Source organism: Falco naumanni, chromosome 2 (assembly GCF_017639655.2).
Source record: "Falco naumanni isolate bFalNau1 chromosome 2, bFalNau1.pat, whole genome shotgun sequence".
Lineage (NCBI taxonomy): Eukaryota > Metazoa > Chordata > Aves > Falconiformes > Falconidae > Falco > Falco naumanni.
Window position 1 is genome coordinate 80,016,574 of NC_054055.1, and position 19,862 is coordinate 80,036,435.

Below are 19,862 nucleotides of genomic sequence, written 5' to 3' on the forward strand. Positions count from 1 at the left end.
TTCCCCCCCCAACCCCTGGGGGGGGGGGGGGGGGGCAGGGCGGTTCTGTAAATACGAGGGGCTGGATTGAGGAACCTGGGGGGCCGTATCTGGCCCGTGGGCCACAGTTTGAGGACCCCTGAGATAGAGGGACATGTTTCTTCCCATTGACTGTAGCAGACCTTGATTCCTTTAGATGCTAGGAGATTTTGCCTTAGCCCTTGGCTTCAGAACCCTAAAAGTGAATAAGTAGTTATAGGTATGTAAGGAAGGGAGATGACCACATTACCTATTCATGTGGTTTGTATTTTGGTTTGTTTTTAAAAAAATACCTGTTGCTTCAAAGCATTGGCATTTGGTCAGAGCTGTTCAGAGAAGAGGTAGATAATTGATGCTTCGCTGCTTTGTGGTCCTGATTGCTCTGGGAGGCTGTACATGTTCACTGCAGAAGTGGAAGTAGTGAGACAGCAATGGGGAGGGAAGGGAGAGCTAAACTGGCTGTTTCCTCTTTCTGCTTCTTCCAAGTCATAATGGGTCATAATGCACCTCAATTTGTGCGTTAGGCTTTGAACCTTTAAAAAAAAAAAAAAGCTCTTTGTCAGACTTGTGTTCATGCTTGAATTTCTCCATGGGAATGGAAGAAGTATCAAATAGTGGTAGTGATGATTTACGAAAAATATATCAAAATGTATGTAATCTGTATGTATCACTTTTTTTTTTTTTTTAATAGATACAAGAATTCTCTTCTGGTTTCTGGACTGGTTCACAGCTTGCATGCTGGGATAAAACTGAAAGACCCTGGTCCTTATTTCCCAAACTCTCCATTTACCTAAGGGATGAAAACTCCAGTAGGTCGTTCCGGATCTCTATCCTACCACAGGTCTCAACTTTCTTTGTCTATTCAGTTATGTGTTTATTTTTACTACTAAAAGCACATGCTTTTAAAAACAGGGGCTATTTTTAGCAGTAATAGAGAACTACCTTATTGCATACAAAGGAAATATTTTTATATGGAATTTTAAAAATCAGATTTTAAATAGGGAAAATAACAAACTTGTCAAACTCAAAACCAAAAAAGAAAAACACGGTTTCCTTCCGAATGCAGTCCATGTAGTTGGGAATTATTATTTCGTATTGTCAGGAAAAATAGGCAACTTTTTCTTCTGTTTTCATGGTGTTCTGAGTTGGAGCACTTCTGAATATGACAGTCTTGGCAATGAGCCTATGTAATCTCTTCATCAGTTTCTGTAACTTGGTTGGTTTATCTTTTATTATTATTCCATCCCAGCTTTTATTTTTCCTCTCTGGCTTCCCTTCTAGTATAGGTTGCAATACAGGCTGGTATCCTCTGTCAGTACTAATACAGTCTTTTACCTCAGGGGATGGTCAAAAGTAAAGGGAAGAATGAACCTACTAAGTACATTTTAACTTGAAATACAGTAAACCCTTATGATGAGCTTTTTCTGTATTGATCATGAGTCTTGGGTATCTGTCGTCTTCCCTGAGGAGACAAAGGGTGAAATGTGACTTGAATTTATGAATCTGGAGCTTTGAAGCTGACACTGGTTGCTCTCTGAATCAATTCCATCCTGATAATTTTTAAAATAATAAAATTATTCTGTAGTTTGAGTTCATATCCCAAGTTCTTTCTCAGCTGTCCTTCCCTTATGGAAGTGGCTGTCATGAATTTGCTGTTGACCTTCACACAGCAACTGACTGTGTTCAAATTTAAGCTTAGAGTCAGAGAGCTTTACCTCTTACCTGCATGTAAGCTTTGACTAGTTTTAAATCGTGTACAGAAATCTGTTTGCCCCTATTCATTCTCTATTTCCAGTGGAGTTTGAGTGCTTGAATATAAAAATCAAAAGGTCTGAACTTCTAAGTACTTTGTGGTGTTGCTTCTTACACTCTGACTTTTTTTTTTTTTTTTAATAGCTTTATATTCAACCCATCCTTGGAATAGGAGAGAATTTACAATGCTACCGATTCGGCATCTCTTCTTCCACTAATGCTCTAGTTATTGGCGCTACAGTCATGGAAGGCTTCTATGTAATATTTGACAGAGCCCAGAGGAGAGTGGGCTTTGCAGTGAGTCCATGTGCAGGTAAGAAAAATATTATTCAGGACTTGGTGAGTGAGGAAACATCTGCTCTCTCAGAGAAACACCTTTGCCACTTACCTGATGGGGAAAAGTGTGGTTACTCATGAAGTGGTATTTTTGAGCAATTCCAAGCTATTCCGATTTTAAGGAGAGGAAAAAAAAAAAAAAAAAAAAAGCTGCATTGCACAGAACAGTCTTTTGGCATGAAGTAAATCAGCCTCAGCTCAGGGTATCTTAGCTGTGTTCTTCCCTCAGGGATCTTCCTGAGACATCTGTCTGTGTCTATTTCCCCAACAGTTAACATGAGACAAGTCCCTGTTTTTAATGCAGCTTCGTTTTTTTGTAATTCCTGTTCTAATTTGCAGATAAATTAATTCTTCGACTAACCTTTGCAATGCACAGGGAAGTACCTTACTCATGCTTTTCTCTTAATGTAAATTGTGCCTTTTCAGCCTCTCAGAAATACTCAAAGAGCGAGCTAAGATGAAAATGGGACTCAAATTAAGACATGTGGTGTTTGTGTTGGTTCTAAACAAATAGTGTTCTTGGTGTAAGTAGAAAGCCATTAATTTTTTAATTAGCTGCTGAGGAAATGTGAAAAAGCTTGTAATTCTTGGTTGATTTTACAGCGCTGGTTAACTTTCTTGCTTTTTCATGGTTTATCTCACCAAGGGTAGCTAAAATTAAGTTCCGGGCTTTCTTCCCATTGTTGAGACATTGCTTTGGTACCACAAGAACATACAAGTGGGAGAGGAGGGAAAGGATGTACACCCATATGCAGGTCTCTGTCCCAAACAGAAGTGGTCTATGCTCTGAAAAACACTGTATCCTGAGATTTGCATGAGGAAAGGACTGAAACTGACTGCTGCTTTAATCCCTGGTATTTATGTTAAAGAGGATAGGGGCAGTAAGTACCGAGTGCTTAATGCAACCAGGTAATTGAGGGGGAAAAGAGAAATACTAGCTAGCTGAGTTGTAGCTCCAGGGCATTTTACAAGCTGCTTTTTTTTTTTTTTTTAATCTCTCCATTGTTAATGTGTTAGAAACTGTCATCTTTGAGCTTGCCACGAAAGAAAATCTGGGTATTGATGTGGGTTGCTTAATGAAGACCTCTGTGAGGTACCATGCAGCGATGAAAGACACATTTTGAATGCATCTGGAAGGAGAGTGTAACTAGAAAAATACTGCAGACCAGGTTTTCCTGCCTTTCATTCTTCCTTGTGCTTCCTAACTGCAATTTTAGCAAGCATAAAGCTGTCTCCTGTCCCTGTCACACTGCAACTGTTAATGGAGAGAGGAGGGGGCATTTTGACAGAACATATTGACCGACATGTGGTCAGCAGGGGGCATGAGCCAGCTGGTACTCTTCAAGAATGGCTTTGACAGCACATCTTTGTTCAGAAAAAGAATCAGGGAACCATAATAGCACCTTAATGTTAATATTGCTACATAGAAGCATAGAGTTTGGCCACTTCATGCAGTTCTGCCAACCTCATCTAGAGAGGAGGAACTGAGCGTGCTGAATAGAAAAGAAATATGAATTTACATGAGCTTGGACACATGATGATACCCAGCTGGTGCTAGAAGGCATTTCCTTCTTGTTTCTTTGTCACAGTTTCATGCATATGTCTAACCTAGCATCACGGGAACGTAGCTTCTTGAGAAATCAGATGACACAAGCCACTGACTGAGACAAGATATACTGATTTTTCAGACTCCAGTCACACGGGGCAGATGACATTTTGCTGGATGTGCCAGTTATGCTGAATTCACTTCTTCACAGCTTGTTGTTTCCATATTTAACACTACTTTCATCAGAAAAACTACAACTGTGAGTGGTTAGCAGTCAGTGCAGTGTGAGGGATTAAGCTGCCTAACTGGCTTTCTGTGGAGGCCAGCCACGTCCTCCATAGCAACTATATTAATGTAATTTATTTGGAGCTTTTTAGTCTGTTTGTGGGCATAAATTAAATTGAATTACTGTTGGCAAGAATCTTCAGAAATAGAAAAATATAAAAGACCATTTGGGGTGGCTTTACAATGACCTATAGTTTCTTGTTTACAATAGTGTTAACACTAAATTTAAGCCCATCTTTTTATAAGATGTTAAATGGGTACGTGCCAAGTACAAAAATGAGAACAGACTGAAAGCCTTAACTTTATTGAACTCCCCAGTTTCTACTGAGACTTGGATAGAGATGAGAACTGGCTTACCCCACAATACTCCTTGTACCATTTCCATTCTTCATGATATATCAAGACTGAGGAGAGATAGATAGATGGCTGCAGGAAGCTATTCCATTGTAGCGGGAAAAGGAATTTCCTTTTTCCTCAATATGTGAAACCCTTTAAGACTTACTCTGCCTTTTACTAAATTAAATTTGTTTCAAGTTGCCTTGTCACAGCACTATCCAAACTAGCCAGCTGCAACAAGGCTTTTACCATCCCATACCAGGTTAACTTCAAGAAGTAGCTCCCACACCTTGCCCCAGCACAGCCACCAGTCCCCCACAAAGTTTCAACAGTTCATCTACTGTCTGCCCTGTTTCTTCATCCTCTTCAGGCCAGTCCAACCTGCTTCTTGCCTCTGCTGCATCCAGAGTCTTTCTTCTCTGGGCTCCTCTTCCAGCCAGCCTCTCCTCATCCAGGCCCCTTCCTCTCTCTGCTTCTCCCAGGGCCTCTCCTTGTCTCTTCTACATCCAGGACGCTCTCTCTCCTCCCTCTGCTTCTTCTGGGTCTCTCTTCATTCAGGGCTCCTCTTCCATATCCCTTAGAGCTATTTAACTACTTAAGTTAAAGTAGTTAAGTTAAAGTTAAAACCAGCCACAGCTGCACCTTACCCAAATCAGCCAACCCACCACCCCTGAACCCAGCCCACAGCTCTATATTATCAATGTTAATTAACCTGCCTTCATTCCTCTATAATTCCTCTACAATTCCTCTACATTGCCTGTTGATAATTTCAGGGGTAACCTACTGTTTATGGGATGACTAGAAGAGGTTTTGGATTAGGTCCCTTCTTAAGACAAGATGTTCAGTTCAACTGGTTTGTATTAGTGAAGTAACCTAATGGTACCTTGGCATTGAGCAGCATTAAACTCCTAGTATTTGTGTAGTAAGTGGGAAGGTCATAGGGGCAACACTTGGGTATTTTGGGGGGAAGAAATGTACCAGTCATTAATCATAAATGACTTTACACTGAGTTGTGATGAGACAGAATGCATCCAAATTCACGGGCACAAAACCTAGGAGAATGGATGGCATGATGAATAGCAGCACTCCGGTCCAGAAGGACCTCAGTAACCTGGAGAACTGGGCAGCAGAAAGCTGAGGAGTTTTAGTGAACAGAATTGCAAAGTTCTGTGCATCAAGCAGAAAACCACCATGCATGGGTACAGTCTGGGAACGAACTGGCTGAATAGCAGCCCTGCAGAAAAAGAACTGGGGATTATGTTGGGCCTGAAGTTGAGTGCAAGCCAAGGGTGAATGTAAGTGAAACTATATTAACAAGGAGCAATATTTACTAGTTACATTCTGGAAGGCTCAAGTTCGACATGAGGAATTTCTTCTTCACCAGGAGGGTGGTACAGCACTGAAACAGGCTGCTCAGAGGGATCAGGGGGTCTCCATCCTCAGTGTTTTCAAGACCTGGCTGGATACAGTGCAGCTGACCTGATCTATTGATGCTGACAGTCCTGCTCCAAGTAGGAGGCTGAACTAGGTGACTTCCAGGGGCCCCTTTGAAGCCACACTTTACAATTTTATGATAAATTTGATCTAACTTCAGGTTTGGTTCCTTTCCAAACCACCCAAGATGGTGAGTGAGTGAGCGTGAGTTCTACACAAATGTTACAAAATAGCTTTTTTTCAGAGGTGCCATTTTTGTCCTGTAATCACCAATAATGAAGAAAACCTCATTTATTCAAGGTCAAGAATTTATTGCAGGTAGCTACAACCAGATGTTCTGAAAAAAATATGCCAAAATATCCTGTTTCAGCTAATGTGTAATATGCTAAGTGTGTGTGACAGTTCATATTAAGGGCTTGTTTGAAAAATTTAGGTAAATTTCCTTTTTTATTTTCTCTCAATTTCTCTGGGGGTGTAAGAGGGTGAGGGAAAACTTTTCTTTTTGGAGGGAAGAAAGCAGAGGCTGTGCTGCTATCAAGCATTCTCAAAATGTAATTTAAAATGTCGACCACTATGGCAACAGTTTTGTATTGCCTTTTTTAATAGCAGTAATTATTGTACTCAAGCCAAATAATGAATAATTAGGGACTGTTTATTTTCAAAGCTATCTCCAAGGTGGAAAATTGTGCTATTGTGCTGGCTGTTTTTTTTCCCCCCTCACTTCTACAAATACTAAATTCCAAAGTAGTAATACTTAGGCTTTGCATTTCACATTAGTATTAAATGTAGTTTAGTTTGGTTTTGCTGCAGGACTTCATAGAGACAGATGAAATGGTTTGAAGGGGTGAGATGTCCGGAAGAAACAATTACATGGTAGACAAAGTGCAATACTGGGACTCTGAGCAAAACTGATTTCTGCCACAGACCTTGTAGGCAGTTTTTTACAAGTCTGTCCACTACTGTGCAGCACCCTTACCATATCTGTGTAACGGCAGCATCTTGGCAAAGATATGCTGATGATACAGGCTGCACGGGCCAGTTTATTGCCACCTGCTGAGTTGAGAGAGTATGTGTTTGGTATTCATCAGTTTAGGGTGCTTGTGGGTGCAGCCCCAGGTTCCACCCAGTCCACCCTGCAGCATATTGCTGCTAAAGGAGTCTTGCCACACTTGCAGCTGGAGAAGAGGTTGGTTCAGTTGAGTGATCTTCCAGAAGATTCTGGTTTGGGCATTTTGTTTGTTATGACAGGTTGGTTTTCCATCAGATCAGTGAGTTGCCCTGACTTTCCTTGCAGCCTACCAGTCGCTAGCGCCAGTACTAAAGATGCAGCAAGGGACAGGACTGAGGATGAGCAGGACTGTCTCTTTCAACAGCAGCCCGCAATTAAGTTGAATTGTCTGACAAGACTTAAACCTTAAAAGGTGTTGGGAGGCCAGGAACTCAATATCAACTAAAACCTCTCCCAATAAATTGCAGATAAAGCAGCCCACCTATATGCATTTGTTTCTCCACAAAGAACCTTAAAGGTCACCTTCCTGCTTTTCCAAAACCCAGGCTCCCCTCTTCTTTCCAAAGGGTGTTTTATGCAAATATCTTTAAACGTGCTTTCAGGAGTCATGTTAAGATATGTGTAAGAGATACTGTTTTCAGTAGGTGGGATCAATCACAATTTGGCAAGAGTGTGTCTGTGTAAAACAAGAAATTAAGCAGGAAGGTTAAAACTGAGTCCTGGTTAAACCACGACAATCTGACTAGAGAAGTGAATTACAACTGCTGTTATAATACACAAACAGTACTAACTGTAGGCTTCTAGTTGCCCCAAGCAAGCTGAAGAGTTTCCATCCTTCCCTGGCCATGCACCTGCAGACAGGAACTGCTCTGAATACTTTGTTGCCCTAGGCAACTCACTTGCTCTGCCTTTTACAATACATGTAGCCCTGTCCACAACTCAAGGGAACTTTGCCTCCCTTGCCACCGTTACTGTGACAACCATGGGCAGCATAACCCTTTTTAGCAAATACTGGTTTAACAAGTAGGGGTTTGTGATGGTAATGAAACAAGACGCACGCATAGTCCGTGATGTTACCAAGATGGATAGCTGCTTGAAAACAGAGCTGCCAATGCACCCCTTCATGCTTCTTGCCTTAGCTTTGTCATCTGCATTTTTTGAGCTGCTTGGTTAGCTTCTCCCTCCTTGCCCAACAGCACTGTTCCTTCATGTCCCAGCTTCTCACTCCTGACATTGACCTTCCTCTCCACTATTGCTGTTTTCTGGATGGCTGTCACCCAGCATTCCTGCCTCACTTCTTCCTTCTGAATTTTCACTCCCACTCGCAAGAGTATCTGCACTGCCCTCCACCCTGCACCTTGTGTTTAAGACACAGTCCTTTAAGATGCTTGTGAAGCTAATGAACCTGCCTGCTGCTCCTTAAGACCCTGGAGTGCAGCAAACAGATGTAAGAATTGTTTGAGGACTCTTCCTGTTGTTGGAAATGCCAGAAAAAAAAGCTACCCAGGCCCTGACCTGCTCCAGTGTAGGTGTTGTGGGATTTTTAAGCTTTGATAAATTGACATTTCTGAAAGGTTAGTCCAGAGAGAAGGGTTGATCCAGTGGCTTGGGCTTTAATTTGCGCTATGTTAGACTTGCTTCGAATGTCTGTTCTTTCATTGACAGCCTTGTGTAGATGTGGGAGTCATGGTTGCCTTACGCTTCAGATTCCCAGTTTATAAATACAGGATACTAGCATTTTTATTGTAATGAGAAATACAATAAAACATGAGTATGCTGAGATGTATGATGATGATGAGGGAAAAGGATATATAGGCATGTAGACTAGATCTTTTGTTATTTGCTTTTAAATGATGTCTACAGACTTAATGTGTTTCTTTTTGTAATTTCTCAGAAGTTGATGGCTTTCCAGTATCTGAGATTGAAGGCCCTTTCACAACAGCAGATGTTGCAAGCAACTGTGTTTCTAGCGTTTCTTTCCATGAACCAGTGTTGTGGATTGCCTCCTATGCTCTTATGAGCCTATGTGGAATTATCCTCCTTGTACTGATCATCCTGCTGCTTATTCCACCACGGTGTCAGCATCGCTACACCGACAATGACGTGGTCAATGACGAATCCTCCTTAGTGCGTCATCGATGGAAATGAGAAACTTGATTGTGAAACCTGGGACTTAAACAGAATGAAGAACAATACAAGGGGAAGAAGCCAATGCCTCAGTCCTTTCTACGTTCATTACAAATTGCTGTTGAAATCCCAACAAATACCCTGCATCATAACTTTTTAAGCTTTATTTTCTAACACTGATTCTGGACCAAAGCACTGTTAACCACCTCTTAAGTGCTATGGTACTGGATTTGCTACTGCAGTACAATGAGCCTTTATGCTCTCAATAGTACCTTCTTTAAAAAAAAAAAAGGAAAAAAAAAAAAAAGAGAGAAAAAAGCCACACCATGATGTTCTTCCGGTGTCTGAACAAAATTGTCCGTCCCCCTTTTGCAAAAAAAGGAGCTGTCAGTATTTTCTAACTAATCAAGCCCTGACTGTAGAAAAAAAACCACCTTGACAATCTTTCTTATTAATTGCATTAAATGAATACTGCTTTCTGTTTACATCAATTCATTTTGAAATTGTCCTTATGGTGTGGGGGAGGGAGACAGGTCAGACAAGCAGCAGAGAAAAGCAAGTGAGGTCAAGAAGACATTTTGGTTTGTGTTGGTTTTGGTTTTTTTCCTCAAGATCACTGCTGCCACTTGAGAGGGTCACCCTTCCTGAGTGTCATTACAAAATAGTTTGAGGAGGTGAAAACTGGGAAACTTGTTCAGCCTTAGTGTAAAACAAGACTACCTCTCTTAATTTACAAGGATGCTACCACTGGTAAGCATTTGGCTTAGAACTGGTCTTGAAGCACAAGACACTCCATACAACTGAATGCAACTCCTTGGCTTCAAAGTAGTGGATTTTATAAACATTAGCACTTCATGACTTTCCACTTTGGTGCACAAAAAAAAAGCCTTTCACTTTTCCCCCTGATGTGGGTTGTTCTGGGGGTTTGTTGGGTTTTTTTGAGTTAAGGATGACTGATATTTAGAAAAGACTAGTCTGCATATGTATGGACAGATAATAAAGCTAAGGTCCAGGTTCTACCAGGGTTTTTTTGGTGTTTCTATTGTGTGCGTAACAAAAAGGAAAAAACAAAGTAAGAAAGTCAACCTTTTTTTTTTTTTTTTTTTTTTTTTTTTTTTGTTGGATGAGCTCAGCAGCCTGGAAGTTCAAGGAAAAAGTATCTGTCTTTATGGACAGACTGTGAAGTGAAAGTCTTAATGCTGTAATGCTGGTAATCTGGCTTGGTTTTCAACTTGAACAGCAGTTGGAAGTGTTTAGTTTAGCTTCAACGGTTTGTCAATCAAATGAAAAGTGTGTGTACTGACTGGCTGAAAACAAACATGTTGTAAGACTTGAAAACAATAGTGGGAGAGAGCAGAGAAGAATATATTTGACCAGACCTCCATTGTGCAAGCGAAGATCTTAATGCTGAGGTCAGAACATGGTATTTTCTTTGCAAATAGGACAATTTTTCTTGTATCTAGGCAGTGAGCACTGCAGCACCTCCATTGCTTTTCTACAACACTGGCATAGTGAGTTTGAAAGATAAACAATGCAAAGTTGAGGAGTCCAATGATAACTGTTAGTTATCTGGGTGGGTGGTGTTGTTTTGGGTTTGTTTTTTTTAAAAAAAGGAAAAATTCCTTTGCATTTTGATAGCACAGCAGTTTGCATATTTGTGTGGGAAACAAGGAGGGGAAAAAAAAAAAGGAAGCTTAGCTCTGAATCCCCCAATTCCTTGCCTAGAAGATTTTCTGCCTGTAATCCTTTCCTACAGCTTTCAGATTCACACTGCCTCTGCATCTGCCTCTGCATGGAATGAGCAAAGATTTCTTTTTCTCAGGAATAGTGCTTTTACAGAGGTGCACATAATGTGTGTGAAAATAAAGCACTGTTGGTTTGTGTTTGGTTTTTTTAACTAACTTGTGTATTTCACTTCATAACTGGAAGCGCCTGTGGTTTTCTTTCCTTTTTAATTCTTGCGCTTTCAGATTACCTGGCTGAATAGAGTAAAACAATTAATGATGTGGTCAAACATGTGAAAATTATTTCTCTTGGAATTAGGAGTTGGAAATAGGAGGAAATAGTTTGCCTTCTTTATCCTCTGCCTCTTAGTTTTTTAGAGGAGGAAAATGATGAATCATAAGAAATGTAAGAAACTATAGAATTTAGGTGTTTTCTCCATATTCTATTTTCCATATATATCTTTCTTTATGTCTTAGAATTAGAATTTTTAGTACACATTATAACAAGAAGAAATTCCCTTGAGTTTTTCTTAAGGCAATAGACTTTGCTCTGAAGATAGCAATGTTTCCAATTCCGTGATGTAGTTCTGTACCATCCTCCTGGGTTTGGTTTTACACATAAAAAATAATTCCGAAGTTGTATTCCTTTTTTCTACAGTGTGGTAATATAAATAATGCTTCTGTCACCTGTTTCAAACAGAAACACAGTGTGAATATTTGGATTGATACAGTGTAAACAATGAGCCCTTTTTCAATTCAGAACGTAGTAACCCTTGTATGCTCTTAAAATTACTTTTTAACTGCTTCCCTCTCCCCAGCCCCTCCTATCTCCATACCATAAAGAGTATTAGGAAGGAATTTATTGGGAAAGGTTCCTAGTATGCTTTCTAATGACAAGCAAGATTTCTTCTGAGTCATTTAACAAAGTCTTTTTAGTATGCTAGATTTCATATAAAAGCCTTTCAGTTTTACCTTATCACTTTGAATGTCATTGGTCAAGACATTTTAATAGAAAGACTTGAATTATAGGAGCAATAATCAAGTAGCACAAATGAAATAGTAATATATTCTTGAGTTTTCATGGCATCCCTTGCCACTAAAATTTGGCTTATAGTAAAAATGCTGTTAGCGACATCTGCTAGCAGCACAAACTTCATCTCAACTTGTAAATTGATACTTAGACTGGCAGATATTCAGGTGAGTATTGCTTTGTTGCTCTGGCAACAAGAAGAGCAATAGAAACCCTTGAGGATTCATTTTTAGCCTACAGCACATTAAGAAAAATAATGTTCTTGAGCATTTTTTTATGAAAGATGAAATACCGTGACAGACTGCAGTGTTACCAAGTGTATCTTACTGGTGATCTCTTTCTCTGATTTCTTTTTAAGGGAGAGTGCTGTGAGGTATTTTATGCTCTCTTAACTAACTTCAGTGATAAGATTAAAAAAAAAAGGGGGGGGGGGGAAGTGAATAACCAGAGTGTTGAGTAAAGATGGTGCTGGAAAATATTCTCTATTTATTGTGGAAGACAGGATGCTCCAAATCACAGCACTCTAAATCATTCTTTGTACATGTATCAATATTTCTTGCAGTGTTCTCCTAATGTGAATGTAATATCATGTACTATGAAAATGTCAGAAAGACGTGTTCTATTGGATGCAGCCTTTTAGATAATTGATGCTATCAATGCAATCATTAGGGATTTGAAGATGTGTCATTTCAGTTCAAGTAGTTAAACCTGAGTTCAGGCATAGGAATATGTTAGTTCTATCCCACTGCCTTCCCGAGTTTTAGAAATGTTATCATGGGCTTTTTGGCTTAATTTAAATGCTAAAGAAAATAGATAAAGAATTTTAATAAGCCTTTTTTTCAGGTTCTGTAAAAGAAGTTAGGTAGAGGGTATTGTTCTGTTTTTAAGGTGAAAGAGCTTGCATTTAGGATTTGTATGTCGGATCAACCTGAATGCAATATATCAAGGCAGTGTACCATTCCAGTTCTCAGCTCTGAGGCTGTGCAGGTTAACTAGTGGTAATCTCAGAGCTATCGGTTTTGATATCTTTTTCACATCAGTTGCTTAATTACAGTTAACTCTTTATCAGTTAAAGTTGACCTTTAGGTATTCCACCCAGTTACTTGCTATGTGTTGGCTGGCTATGTTTCATTGAAGGATGAGCCATTTGTATACTAACCTTTTCCTTTTAAATATGAAAAAGCTTATGAGACTTGCTTGACACAACACGTTTCCAGAGAGAGTGGTCCTTAAATTTTCTGATAATCCAAAACGATTGTGCTGCTGAAAGCTTCTTTGATCTCTGTAGAGGTTTCCAACAACTGGACTGGTTGATTGTCATATCCTGACCTCAGATGTGAGCCTCATATATATAAGCAGTAATATGAGTTGCATAATGAAGGGCACTGGTACAATAACCTATGGAGGTAAAAGTAAAGGAAATTATGGAAAGAGAAGTAAGCTACCCTTAATTTCACTTCATTAAAAATTGTAAGAGCATAAAGGATTGATCCTTTTAAGAAAGGTCTGTAAAATTTACCAAGACATTAGTTCCTGTCAAACTTGACTCTTTGATTGATAAATTGTTCATTTCTGGCTGCTGAAGTTCTTGCTGCTGTTCAGAGAAGCGAAGACAGATTGGTAATGGGGTACAAGCAATCTTCTGAGCCAGTCAGATTTTCTGGCTTCTGGGGCCTAATTAGATGCTAGGCCAGGCTTGTGAGTAATCCAGAGTCCTGGTAATGGCTCCTCAGGAACGTTACCTGAAATATAATCGTTGGCTTCAGCTGAACCCATGGATAAGATGGGTCTGTGCCACAGCACTAACTGACAGAGGGGCTACAGTGAGCTGAAACTGGCTGATGGTTGTCAAATGTGGAGATGCTAAATAATTGAGTCTTCTACCAGGCTTCCAGATCAAGGCTGAGGGTTCTTGGTAGAGGCAAATGGGAGAGCGACTACAGGTGCTGACAAGCAGCTGTAAGTGTAACATCAGTCAGTCACCTGGCTTCTTGGGTAAGGGTTCAATTGTCTGAATATTTTGAAAGCTAGTGTACTTTAAGGTGCCTGTTGCAGTTACTGGGAATTATCCACACACACACAAGTGAGTAAGGGGCACAGTCATCTTCAAGTAGAATTATTGGCCTCTCCATATTGCAAAGAGCATAGTGCTATGTCTTACCCTGAGCAATAGTATATTTGTAAGCAACAAAACAGGCTATTTTAAAACATGTTGACATTGGTGACTGTACAGTAGTCGTGAAGGGTTCTCCTTTTCATTGTAGCTAGGCTTTAGCTGGATCTTTGTGGTCAGGTAGCATTTTAAATACTGGGAGGTTTAGATTAGACTATGAAGGCACATGCAGAATTCTTTTAAGCTAGCCAAAAAGTAAAACACAGAAGGTAATTGTCAGCATTTAAAAGAAAGTAGCCCTCAGTAAGTGTTCTCTCCTTTTGACTGATGATAATCACTTGCAACCAATGTATTTGAGTATAGCTGCTGTCCTACTAATTCACTGGCTTCAAGTCTTTTTTTCTTATTGTCTTCTGGCCTCCTTATTCCCTCCCCAAAAAAAAAGTTCCTAAAAGCTGAAGACCCCTGTACGCAAAATTCAGCCTTCTAACAAAAGATATGTTCTTCTTGGTGACCATTCACAAACCTGTTTTAAAGTAGCTTGTAAGGCTTTAGAAATTAAGTCTAGGTTGAAAATACTTGTGTTATTATTAGGAGGAGAATTAAAGCCAAAACTTCATCTATGTCAGTGGTCCCCAAATTTGTGTGCAAAGAACTCCTTTGTGCATTTGACTACATTTCCTAGACCTCTTTTTCTTCACACTTGGAAATACTTAACTGCTTGGTCTTCCCCACTGGTCCTGTACATTCTCCTTTGTCTGTCCTTATGAAATACAGGGGTGGAGAGGAGGACCACAAGGTGCTGTGAAACTTAGTGCCATTCCCAAGGCAGATGATAGCCCCCTCCTTGAAGGCCTTGCTGTTTTTTGTCCTACCGCCAACTGCAGTGGACCCTTACTGTCTGTTGGCTCTTCTTGGTGAGTGAGACACTTCTGCTTTTAACAGTTGAGCAATGCAGCCTGCTCTGATTTTACAGTGATACATACTTAGGCAAAATAGTTGAATAAACTGCATTGTTTGTAACCATCTTCTCATCACATCCCTCTTTGAGGAAGGAAATTTTCATAGGGCCGTGTCAAACCTGTGAAGGATATGTTTATTTTCTGTGTTGTTAGAGAGGAATTATATAGCTGAATGTTTAAATGGCCATATTTGCAACATAGCTGTCCTTTGGAAAATTCTGGAGGGAAAAAATGAACTCAAAGTCACGTTGAAGTGGTACTGAAAAGACAACTGGCAGTTTCTTGATAGCACCAAGGCATGGATTACTGCAATATATCCTGGGAAAAATGGCTTTGCTAGCCAATACTCTGTGTGTGCATAAGCTATACAAGACTGACTGTTTAAATATATGTCTGAAACAAGCCGTTCACATTTTTTATTGAAAATTTTATATGGAGATGCAGAAGTCTTTTAACACTACATCAACTGTTATTTGATAGTTATTTAGGAAGCGTGGAAAGGATTTCACCTTTAAGGAAGTAAGTCCATCTTGTAGAGGCATTTCTTCACCTGATTTTTATGGGTTTTTTAATAGACAATGTTTTTAACATTGACTGAGAGGAAAATGGGATCAAAACTTTGAAAAAAAGGGGTATAGTCTTTTTAACTCAGTCTTCAGGTGATGTTAGGAATCTATCCCACTTAACTGTCAAGCCTCATTACTGAATTTTCCAAGAATTGATACTTTGTACTTTCAGGTCTTGCCATTTTCAGATAAACACTATGTAAAAAATCAAATTTTGTGCTGCTTAAAATAAATGATTAATTCTTTCAACCTATTCTGTGTGTCTTTTTAAATCCTGTTAAGATGAACTTCAAAGCTGATAAATCATATCCGTCCAAATTCTTCCTAGCGCTTTGTGACTTTCAATTCTAACTTCTGGCTTTAGCTCTGGAAAAAAAGCAGAACAGCTTTAGTTCTCATCTGAATCTTGCAGGGAGGGGAAGAGGCAGGCAAGTTTAGCCCCGAGGTGCTTTTGCCCAAATAACTGAGATGTTCTCACTTCAACTTTCTGTCAGTTCATTTCAGTATTGGACAGAAATTGGGCACAGAAAACATTAACTTGAGAAGATGAAGTTTGTGATCATCTGGAGTGGATTCAAGTAATATATTGGACTGTTGCTGTCAACTGCCCTAAACTATGGATCTAGAAGGCATACAGATTGAATGTCCCTGTTGCTAAGACAGCTAGCCACCCTGGGAGTGTTGGTTTCTCACCTTGGGAAAGCCCGGACAAGGGTGGTTACCGTGCTCTCTGTTTTGTACCCCGGGAGGTGGCGCACATGGTTTGTTTTTCAAATAGGAGAGTTTTGAGCCCTTTCCCAGCAATTTGTGTTCTCTTGCTTGAATTCTATTAAAAGTACTTTCCGGTTTTCTCTCTTTTAAATATCCTATCTAAAAAGGCCCTTAGTTTGGGGTGTCCTGATCATGTAGTAATAGCCCTCTTCCCTCCCCCTAAAAGCCTCTTTTGAAAATTCTGTTATTTTTAAGCCCTGAGCTTTTATCTTTGAAGGTAGTACGGTATATTGTGCATGTTGATAAACTTAGGGGATTGGTCAAGTAAGACAGATTAGCACCAACTGTTTAATATGGTGGGTTTATGTCAGGCTTTGGAAAGCTGGCTGCTTTTGCTTATTACTGTCCTAATACTTAGTGAAGCCTACTTATTATTACACAGCTCTGCTTGCAGGAGTACTGTACAAGTTTTCCATTTTTTTCTTGTGCTTAAGTTTCTCTTATGCTTGGAAATTGCCCTCATCTTCAGAGCACCTTCTGTGCTTCAGGCTTACTGAATCCAAAACTGCAAAACTGTCTTGTTCATTCACAATTCTCTTGCTTATCTTTCCCCATTAAGGCTGGCCTATCTAGACAAAACACCTTTCAAGTTTGTGTATGAAACATGAAATATGAAATTAAGAATTTATTGCAAGAATACTGCTTTTTTTTGGTAACAACAGGGCAGTGTAGACAAATATGTGAAGGTTTACAATATAAGTGATCAATGTAATTTTTCAGGACAACATGTAATTCTGAAGGCCACTTAAACTGTAAACACTAACTATTCCTCCGTTTCTGCATCAAAACAAACTCTTTTAAAAAAGTAAATGGTTTGGGGTTTGGTTTGTTTTATTTTGTTTTGATTTTGTGTTTTTTTTTTCTTTCTGGAGGCTTACAAATAATAACTGCCTATACCTTGACTCATCGTTTGTTTTTCTAGGAAATTCAATAGCATTTCTTAAGAAACACGGGTTATTGTAAAGACTACAAGAATCTACGCTGCCAGTGTATACGCAAATATTAGTATATTGGATTTTCATAGTTGTTAGCTACACAAACCTACTTTTTAAATAAACAAGGATTGTGATTCTTCAAATTCCTTCTTTTCATGCACTCAGCATTGTTCTGAAGTACTCTGCATAATACTTTTCCTTTAGTTGAGGTTTCTTTACTTGTAAGCTTAACATTAACTTCAGCTTCCCCTGTTCTTACTGTATGAGATTTTTTTAATTGTTGTGTATCCTGAACATTCTCTAGGCTGGTGTTTTATGCTGATCTTTAACTGCTGATGTATTTTTACAGTCTTCTGGTTTGCACATATATTCCCTTTCATTGACTAACTTATAGCCACCTTTTTCCTACATTGTCCTGAAATACCAGCCCGCTGTGCTGTGACTGCGCATATCTGTTGCCATCCTGGCCTGCAGGTAAGGTGATAACTTTTTTCTCTCTTCCCCCTCTCTAAAAGACAGGTCTTAAAGAAATCCAGGTCTCGCACTGTGTGTGCGGATTGGGCTTCAAAAGTGGATTTACTGTGGTCTTTTGCTCTTCTAGAACTCCAGCGTCACATTCAGGTGACCTGAGCCCATCACAGTGGCATCCAGCCTGGGTCCCTGTTGTAAAACCTGGTGTTGGCAGAATGGATCAGGGAAGAGCTTCAGGACCGCAAGATGTCATCAAGCTACAAGTGCTTTGGGACTGCTGACAGCAGGGACTTTACCAATCCACCTCCCTCTGGTAAATCTCTACTTGATTGAGCAGGCTTGCAGAATTGTTTACATCCAGGTTGGCTGTAGACAATGTGGGATTGCATAGGGTCTGTGTTGATAGGGACCTGAAGGCCTAATGACTGTGCTGACAGCAGCATTTCAAGAAAGCAGGTAACAGAGATCCAGTAGGATTGTGCAAAGTCATATCAAAGTATCCAGCATTTAAAAGAAGGATTTTACTCTCCCTCTCGTTTTGCCTTTCTCCCTACCTTTGCCTTCCTCTTCTGAAAACTCGGCTGCAATGTATTAATGACTAGATTTGGCCCCATAATGTATTAAGCTATTACTGCTAATACTGAGGAAACCTTGCTGGTCAACACCTTCTATCTGGATGAAGTGCAATTGAATATATTTTCCTTGTGTATCTCTGGATTAACAAAGCATAAGAAAAGCACACATATATGCCCTACCTTCATGTTGTTTAACAGGCCAGCAACATCCTGGCAGCCAGACTCCCTAGCTTTACAGGTTTTCTAGGTTATCAACTGAAAGTACTCATTGCTTGCTTTTTTCCTTTTGGTCTATGATCTATTTTTGCACATCTGGGTAGGAGATGTTAAGATTTTAATATATCCACAAAAGAAGTATCTAAAAGCTGTTATCTTGTTCTAAGTAGTTGCTCCTGGGTTTTATAAAGGTGTTCAAGGTATACCAGAAAAAAAAAAAGTCATTGTATTAAAATATGCATTTAAATCCCTATTTCTCTGCGTTACTCTTCATGCTGCCACAATTCAGGATGCTGAGGTTCTACCTGAATTGTGGGCACAGACACACAGTAAAGTATGGTGAAGTTATGTCAGGTTAAAGAACTGGTCTTCCATATTGCCATCCCCATTGGCCATGTATGTTCTTATCTGTCCTAGGTCTTAGTTAAATTAGTTAACTTAAACATCAGTTGCATATTTTATGTAGGTGGCTACTAGTTTTTCTAGTAGCCCTTGAAGTCATCATGACCTCTACAAACAAAGGTTTGGTACAATATTCTTTCTCTGCCTTACAAATTCTGCCTCCGTTTTAAATTATTAAATTATTTTAACTGAACCTAGCAGGATTAAACATACATTGTTGGCCATTTGTGGATGAGCGGAGAACATGTAAATTAAATAGCTGCGAGGACTGGAATGACGCTTTTGCTGATTTGTTAGCCTAGTAGGGTGGATGCAGAAAATACCTCTGGAGGTACAGTGGCTCAAAGGGCAAGCAGAAACTTGCTGTGTTGTAATTTACAGTGTTAGCAAACAGCCATAAACTTTCTGCAAGGACTGTGGCTATTGTGATAAGACATGACTAACACGTAAGCCCTGTATATGTATATTCACCTGTTCCATTTAGTAGTGTGTGTGCAAGTCATTTGTTTCCTGAGTAGATTTCCTGTGCTGCTTATCTAAGCTTTCAAATTAGAATGAATGGTTACAGCATAAGAACAGAAATGATACTTCAGAAGTGTTCTGCATCCTACAACTTTGATGAATTACTCAAGAAAGAACCGTTACACTTTTCTTTTAGCAGACACAAAACCGAGATACCTGAAGTAAAACATTTTAAGGTTCCCTAGTCCTTTGGTATTTAAAATCCCCTCAGCTATAGATCACTGGCTTTGGCAGGCAAGCAAACCAGTTAGTTGCCTGCTTTTGTACCAAATGCCTGGTTGTGTGTAGTTCAATGTAGTTTAGGTGGTAATGAAGTAACCTGCTACGTTTTTCTTGTGGTTAAAAGCAGGTAAATTGGCAGTTATCCAATAGACACGGATTGCTAATGATTGGGGGTTTTTTCACAGTAAGGTGTTGAGGTGGTGACAAGGCTCCTAGGGGCTTAAAATTTTTATCCATGGAGTCTGTGACCCACCAATGTTCACACAATAAATTTATTTCAAAATTAAATTACCCGAGTTCTAGTTACTTTTCCTTGCTTTAATAAAAGTAGCAGAATTTTTCATTTGGCTACCATAAACTGTAGCATTTGGGGTTTAAAGACCACCATTTTTACTTTAAAGGCTAGAAATGCACTCCTCAATAGTTTCAATCATTTATTAGCAGAGACATCATTTTCTGATGTGCCATCTTGCAGCATAACAGTTCCTGCAGAAATAACTGTGTATTTGG

The 19,862-nt window shown here is 39.5% G+C and overlaps 1 protein-coding gene across 1 annotated transcript in view; it reads left to right on the forward strand.

Annotated features, from left to right (window-relative positions):
* BACE2 (beta-secretase 2) overlaps positions 1-15,487 on the forward strand; it is a 55,915-nt gene extending 40,428 nt beyond the window's left edge. Inside the window, exons 7-9 of the mRNA XM_040585112.1 lie at positions 710-859; positions 1,915-2,083; positions 8,611-15,487. Coding sequence (XP_040441046.1) covers positions 710-859; positions 1,915-2,083; positions 8,611-8,864 — 573 coding nt within the window. The 3' untranslated portion in view covers positions 8,865-15,487. The remainder of the gene's footprint in view (positions 1-709; positions 860-1,914; positions 2,084-8,610) is intronic.
* The last annotated feature ends 4,375 nt before the right edge of the window (positions 15,488-19,862 follow it).